General features: G+C 40.3%; 1 protein-coding gene across 1 annotated transcript in view; it reads left to right on the top strand.

The window, feature by feature from the left end:
- Positions 1-8,546, top strand: part of LOC111962547 (cadherin-related family member 5) — a 47,529-nt gene that overhangs the window by 30,238 nt on the left and 8,745 nt on the right. The window contains 5 exon segments of the mRNA XM_070443125.1: positions 490-579; positions 4,531-4,725; positions 4,728-4,744; positions 4,879-4,934; positions 5,048-5,138. Of these exon segments, the coding sequence (XP_070299226.1) occupies positions 490-579; positions 4,531-4,725; positions 4,728-4,744; positions 4,879-4,934; positions 5,048-5,138 (449 nt within the window).

The raw sequence follows: 8,546 nt of genomic DNA on the forward strand, positions 1-8,546 counted from the left end.
AGGAAGTTAAAGCTTGGTCACAAATGGGTCTTCCAAATGGACAATGACCCCAAGCATTCTTCCAAAGTTGTGTCAAAATGGCTTAAGGATAACAAAGTCAAACTAAGTTAAACAATTTAAAGGCAATGTTACCAAATACTAATTGAGTGTATGTAAACTTCTGACCCACTGGGAATGTGATGAAATAAAAAAGCTGAAATAAATCATTCTCTCTACTATTATTCTGACATTTCGCATTCTTAAAATAAACTGGTGATCCTAACTGACCTAAGAAAGGGAATTTTTACTAGGATTAAATGTCAGGAAATGTGAACAACTGAATTTAAATGTATTTGGCTAAGGTGTATGTAAACTTCCGACTTTTGTAATTTGTAGTATTTTGTTGATGTCGGCTGGCATGCCATTAGCAAGTGTTCCACATTGTAATTAATTTAGGGCGGAGTTTCCAATTAAGCTATGTATAGAGGTTGACTGTTTTGGTTTGTTCAGGGCATCTCTTTACCATTGTAGAAGATGGCGTGTCTTTGGAGGATGGAAGTGGTGACCCTGGTTTAGACCAAACTGTAAGAGGAGAAAATTGTAAGTACCGGCATATGTTTATGGCAAATGCACCCATCGTTCCGCTAAGCTTCTCCATTGCTGTAGATCTGTGTGTCATTATTGCTTTGCCAGAATGTCCCTTTTTATTGATTTAAATCTATGATGTGAAATAACCTATAAATACCTATACGAGGTGTTTGTTGTCAGTAGAAATTGTGTTCCCTGTGTGGCTTATTCCTAAAATGTTCAACAAGTCAAAAAGCTAATAAGTCTGGCTGCACATCTGACTGGCTGACTTACTGCAAATTAAGAAATTATGTGACTAAACTTAACAAAAAGAAGAATAAACTGTATTATGAAGCCAAGATCAATGATATACTTTAAATGAAATTATGGGCAGAAAGACAAATTAAACTCCATCTTTCATCAAATCAGATGGCTTATTCATCACAAAACCATTTGATGTTGCCAATTATTTTAATGATTACGTCATTGGCAAAGTTGCCAAACTTATGCAGGAAATGCCAACAACAAACACTGAGCCATTGTACTCATGCATAAAAAACTAATAATAAAAGAAAAGCATTGTAAGTTTTGAATTTTGTAAAGTTATCGAGGGAGAGGTGAAAAAAATCAATATCGATCAATAATGGCAAACTTCCTTGCATTGACAACTTAGATGGAAAGCTAATGAGGATGGTAGCTGACTCTATAGACACTTTTATCTGTCATACTGTATCTTTAATCTGAGCCTAGAGGAAAGTCTTTGTTCTCAGGCCTGGAGGGAAGCCAAAGTCATTCCTCTACTCAAGAGTGGTAAAGCGGCCTTTACTGGTTCTAACAACAGACCTATCAGCTTGCTGCCAGCTCTCATCAAACTTTTGAAATTGGAAAATTTGTGTTTGATCAAATACAATGCTATTTCTATGTAAACAAAGTACAACAGACTTTCAGCATGCTTACAGAGAAGAGCACTCAACATGTACTGCACTGACACAAATGATGATTGGTTGAAATAAATTGATAATAAGAAGATTGTGGGAGCTGTACTGTTAGATTTCAGTACAGCCTTTGATATTATTGACCATAACCTGTTGTTGAGAAAACGTATGTGTTCTGGCTTTCCAACCTCTTACCACTAGGCAGGTAGTCTAGTGGTTAGAGCTTTGGGCCAGTAACCAAGGCAGTTAAAACCTTTGGGCCAGTAGCTTTGGGCCAGTAACCAAGGCAGTTAAAACCTCACTAGGGTATGTGGGACGGTAGCGTCCCACCTCGTCAACAGCCAGTGAAACTGCAGGCCGCCAAATTCAAAACAACAGAAATCCCATAATTTAAATTCCTCAAACATACAAGTATTTTACACCATTTTAAAGATACACTTGTTGTAAATCCAGCCAACGTGTCCGATTTCAAGAAGGTTTTACGACGAAAGCACACCAAACGATTATGTTAGGTTAGAGCCAAGTCACAGAAAAAGACAGCCATTTTTCCAGCCAAAGAGAGGAGTAACAAAAAGCAGAAATAGAGATAAAATTAATCACTAACCTTTGATGATCTTCATCAGGTGACACTCATAGGACTTGTATGTTTTGTATGTTTTGTTCGGTAAAGTTCATATTTATATCCAAAAATGTGAGTTTAGGCGGGACGCTACTACTATAAAAATTACTATAAAAATCTAAATTTCATTAAATCACACATGATACAAAATTAAAGCTACACTGGTTGTGAATCCAGCCAACATGTCAGAATTCAAATAGGCTTTTCGGCGAAAGCAAACGATGCTATTATCTGAGGATAGCACCATTGTAAACAAAGAGAGAGAAGCATATTTCAACCCTGCAGGCGCGACACAAAACGCAGAAATAAAAATATAATTCATGCCTTACCTTTGACGAGCTTCTGTTGTTGGCACTCCAATATGTCCCATAAACATCAGAAATGGTCCTTTTGTTCGATTAATTCCGTCGATATATATCCAAAATGTCCATTTATTTGGCGCGTTTGATCCAGAAAAACACTGGTTCCAAATTGTGAAACGTGACTACAAAATATCTCAAAGGTTACCTGTAAACTTTGCCAAAAAATTTCAAACTACTTTTGTAATAGAACTTTATGTATTTTTTTACGTAAATAATCGATCAAATTGAAGACGGGATGATCTGTGTTCAATACAGGATTAAAACCAACTGTAGCTAGCTTTCTGGTCATGCGCTTCTAACAAACAGGACACTTCGAATGACCCTCCTTCAAGATGGCCGTACTTCTTCATTACACAAAGGAATAACCTCAACCAATTTCCAAAGACTGTTGACATCCAGTGGAAGCGGTAGGAACTGCAAGAAGGTCCCTTAGAAATCTGGTTTCCCAATGAAATCTCATTGAAAAGAGAGTGACCTCAAAAAAACAAAATCTGAATGGTTTGTCCTCGGGGTTTCGCCTGCTAAATAAGTTCTGTTATACTCACAGACATGATTCAAACCATTTTAGAAACTTCAGAGTGTTTTCTATCCAAATCGACTAATAATATGCATATCTTAGCTTCTGGGGGTGAGTAGCTGGCAGTTTAATTTGGGCATGCTTTTCATCCAAACTTCCGAATGCTGCCCCTACCCAAGTTAACCCACTGTTCCCTGGTAGGATGTCATTGTAAATAATAATTTGTTCTTAACTGACTTGCCTAGTTAAATAAAGGTTCAATGAAATATTGTGTACTGCCATATTGTGGATTCAGAGCTATCTAGCTACTAGAACTCAGAGGGTTTTCTTTAATGGAAGCTTATCTAATATCAAACATGTAAAGTGTGGTGTACTGTAGGGCAGCTCTCTAGGCCCTCTACTCTTTTCTATTTTTACCAATGACCTGTCACTGGCATTAAACAAAACGTGTGTGTCCATGTATGTTGATGATTCAACCATATACGCATCAGTAACCACAGCTAATGAAGTCACTGAAACACTTAACCAAGTGCTGCGGTCAGTTTTGGAATGGATGGCCAGTAATAAACTGGTTCTGAACATCTCTAAAACTAAGAGCATTGTATTTGGTACAATTCATTCCCTATGTTCTAGACCTCAGCTGAATATGGTAATGAATGGTGTGGCTGTTGAATAAGTTGAGGAGACTAAATTACTTGGTGTTACCTTCGATTGTAAACTGTCATGCACAACACATATAGATTCAATGGTTGTACAGATGTGGAGAGATATGTCTGTAATAAAGAGATGCTCTGCTTTTTTGACATCACGCTCCACAAAGCAAGTCCAGTAGGTTCTAGTTTTATCTTATCTTGATTATTGTCTAGTCATGTAGTCAAGTGCTGCAAAGAAAGACATAGTTAAGCTGCAGCTGGCCCAGACCAGAGCGGCACTTCTTGCTCTTCATTGTAATCAGAGGGCTATATGAATACTATGCATGCCAGTCTCTCTTGGCTAAGGGTTGAGGAAATTCTGACAGCATCACTTCTGGTTTTTACAAGAAACATTCATGTGTTGGAAATTCCAAATTGTTTTCATAGTCAACTTACACACAGCACTGACACATATACTTACCACATCAGACATGCCACCAGGGGTATTTTCCCAGTTCACAGGTCCAGACCAAATTCAAGGAGACGTACAGTATTATAAAGAGCCATGAGCGCATGGAACTCACTTCCATTTTATATTGCGCAAGTGAACAGCAAACCTGGATTCAAAAAACAAATAAAGCAACACCTCACGGCACAACGCCTCTCCCCCATGTGACCTACTTGTTGTGTGTATGTACTGACATGTATGTGTAACTGATAGAATGCACACTACCAACACTACCATGTTAATGTTTTAAATACTATGGAACATTATAAAAAACATTTGTCTGTAATCTCTTTTTTGTTATGTAAGACTAGCGTTGCCATGGGATCCTAATCATCACAATCAAACTGTTGTGTCTGATTGGCTACTCTGCTAATCATAGACTTGTCGATTGGCTACTCTGCTAATCACAAGCTTGTTCTGATTGTCAGGGAACCCAATGTCTGGAGGGCCAGGATGTGTTTTCCACGGTCAAGAGAACAGCATGATAGGAGAACTCATCGCTGAGCTCAACAGGACTGACAGCCAATGATGTTGTCTGGAGCCAACTGGGAGGACCGCTGTGGTTCTTCCTAGAAAGGCGGAGCATCAGACTCAATGCACCATTGGATAGGTTCTGGACCGGGAGGTAAAACGTTACACAACTTTGTAACAATGATGACAGGGTTCTGTCTTGGTTTAGTTGACTCAAAGAACAACTCTCAGCAGGGCAGATATGAAGCATTATATATGTTGGTGTTGGTGTCTGTGTGTGTGTCTCAGGTGCAGGGCCCAGTCCTGATGGCAGCGTTGACCTGCTATGAGGAGGCACTGTGCAGGTAGAGACTGTACATATCTGGAAATATATTTGTCCTTTATACCAAAGTGATATTACTATGGACCAAAACTTCTAAATGTTTGAGTGTGTTGTGGGTGTGTGTGTGTTTCAGAGTGAGTACAGGATCATGGTGGAGATTCTGAATGAGAATGATAACACTCCTGAGTTTGTGGAGAGCACCATACAGCCTCGCAGCATCAGTGAGGTAAGTAGGCTACACTACATACATACTCACGTACGCACACATATACAGCACACACACACACACACACACACACACACACACACACACACACACACACACCACACACACACACACACACACACACACACACACACACACACAGTACAGACATAAACTGAAGCCGATTATTGCATGATGTCCATGTCTAGCTGGCTGAGGTGAAGACAGTGGTGTTACAGTCCAGGCCACAGAATGCAGATGGGCGCACACATATGTACTCCATCGACCAGACCTCGGTACTGTATCAATAAAGTTTTATACATAAATAAATACCAGATCTCCTTACTGTATCAAAATAAATAAAAAATACTTCTGCATTGAAATGAGTGTGTACAGTATTTGTGTGTGTCTCTGTCCAGCCTGATGCTGCCTACTTCAGAGTGGATCTCCCTAAAAGTGGAGAGGTGATACTGGCCAAGCCTCTGGACTACGAGACCCAAAACACAACTGAAGATCACCATATATGCTTCGGTACCCTAAATGCACCGAGCCTATAAGATTCAGAAAGAACTTGGCTGTGCCTACCATCTGCTTGATATATATTTGTTGAATAATGCACACCTTTAACCAATCAGATTGCATGACTGGAACTAATTATCTCAGTCTGTATATGGTCTGTGTGTGTGTGTGTGTGTGTGTGTGTGTGTGTGTGTGTTGTGGTGTGTGTGTGTGTGTGTGTGTGTGTGTGTGTGTGTGTGTGGTGTGTGTGTGTGTGTGTGTGTGTGTGTGTGTGATGATGTGTGTGTGTGTGTGTGTGTAGGAGATGAACACTGTGGAGAAGTTCAACACCAGTGCCATCCTGACCGTGAATATCTTGGACGGAGATGACCAGTACCCACAATTCCTGCCGTGCACGCCCCCCTCTAACGACCAATCGAATCGTGTCTGCACCAACCCCGTCTACATGGTTAACATCACAGAAGGCGAACAGGTTAGTGCCCAGGGTTAGGTGTTGGTGGTAGGTGTTAGGGGTTAGGGACTGATGTATTGTGTTAATGTTGTCTCTGTTATAGGACGTTCTTCTGGACTTCTCTCCTGGGCCGATCAATGCTGTGGATGGAGACAGAGGCCTCAACTCACCTCTCAGCTATAGCATCCTGTCAGGTACAACACACACACACATACACACACATACAAACCACCATCGTTTATCTTTAGAATGACATTGAGTTGGAGTTGATAAACAGTATAGTTTACAAGGCTACCAATTACTTCACACTGGAAACAGTTAAGCTAAAATAAACCTACTCTTAAGAAAAATATAGTTTACTTAACTAAAGTTCATCTGAAAAAGTAGTTCACTACATCCAAACTACTTGATGAAAAATTATCATATGTAAATCTATTATGTCACAGACTACAAATTGCAAGAACAGATCACTTTGGGGTCATATGTTAGCAGAATGTGCAATTTAGCCTATTAAATACAAAAACGATGTTGTAAGTGAGAATTAGGCAGGCTACACTGCTACTTGGCAAAAAAGTAATTAAATACTGAAAACACAATTTAGTTCAACTACCACCAAGCTACTGCAAAATGTAGCTATATTACTAGTTGAACTACATATAGTTCACTACTCCCCAACACTGTTTACAATATATGTTGTCAGGGGCTGATAATGGGCGTTTTGTGATGGATGAGCTGACAGGGGAGGTGCGTCTGATGAAAGAAGTAGAGAACAGACTACTGACACCAACACTACGCCTACGGGTCATGGTGAGAGACACACACACACACACACACACACACACACACACACACACACACACACAAGTACAGACATAAACTGAAGCCGATTATTGCATGATGTCCATGTCTAGCTGGCTGAGGTGAAGACAGTGGTGTTTACAGTCCAGGCCACAGATGCAGATGACGACGCCATTATGTACTCCATCGACCAGACCTCGGTACTGTATCAATAAAGTTTTATACATAAATAAATACCAGATCTCCTTACTGTATCAAATAAATAAAAAATACTTCTGCATTGAAATGAGTGTGTACAGTATTTGTGTGTGGTCTCTGTTCCAGCCTGATGCTGCCTACTTCAGAGTGGATCTCCCTAATAGTGGAGAGGTGATACTGGCCAAGCCTCTGGACTACGAGACCAAAACACAACTGAAGATCACCATATATGCTTCGGTACCCTAAATGCACCGAGCCTATAGTTACAGAAAGAACTTGGCTGTGCCTACCATCTGCTTGATATATTTTGTGAATAATGCACACCAATCAGATTGCATGACTGGAACTAATATCTCAGTCTGATATATGGTCTGTGTGTGTGTGTGTGTGTGTGTGTGTGTGTGTGTGTGTGTGGTTAAATGAGCAGACAGATAGAAATCATAGGTTGGTAGTTTCCATTCAAATAGGACTGACAGCCATTGTTAGTGACCCATGAGTGTATACAGTGTAACAGTCAATGCAGGGTAATAGGCCACAAACCTCTATGGATAATTTATTTGGAACAATGCAACAAACTGGTATATCTGCGTGCAGCTGCCCAAATGCGGCCTTCCCGACTGAGGCTATATGGTAACTGACACAAATAAGGAAGCACTTGGAAGTAATGAAGAATACGAAGGATCTACGTTATGGTGTGCGTGCATTTCCTTGCTGTTAGGTCCACTTGTAGAATATGCAAGGATGATGATCATAATCCATGATAATTCATGATAAAACTTAACCACGGTTCTTTTTTTTAAGGAAACTATTTGATCCTCTGTGGCAAAATTATGCTGACTGTGTATTTTTGACAGTTGAGAAGCGGGCTCTATGGTTGGATAAACCATTTATTTTTTTTTTTGACTCTGGCTCTACGACTTGCGCCTGTAAAACCCACCCGCAATTATGCTTGCCCTGAAAATTTTATGATTGTGTGGCTGCTATGAGCTCTCTGCAGAGCTCCCTCCCAGGCAAGATTCAGTGACAATAATTGCAATTGCTGTGGCAGATATGAAGCATTGTAATTGTGTGTGTGTGTGTATGTGTCGTGTGTGTGTGTTTCCAGGCAGGGCCGTTCCTGATGGCAGCGTTGACTGCCTATGAGGAGGACACCTTGTTCAGGTAGAACGTACTATTAATTCTGGAAATATGATTGTCATTACCAAGTGATTTTATTATGGATCCAAACTCTAAAATGTTTGAGTGTGTGTTGTTGGTTTCAGAGTGAGTACAGGATCATCGGTGGAGATCTGATGAGAATGATAACACTCCGAGTTTGTGGGAGACACCTATCACTCGCAGCATCAGTGAGGGTAAGTAGAATACTACACGCAGTAGCACACACACAGCACACACACACACACACACACACACACACACACACACACACACACACACCCCACACACAACACACACACACCAAC

Source organism: Salvelinus sp. IW2-2015, linkage group LG4q.1:29 (assembly GCF_002910315.2).
Source record: "Salvelinus sp. IW2-2015 linkage group LG4q.1:29, ASM291031v2, whole genome shotgun sequence".
Taxonomy (NCBI): Eukaryota; Metazoa; Chordata; class Actinopteri; order Salmoniformes; family Salmonidae; genus Salvelinus; species Salvelinus sp. IW2-2015.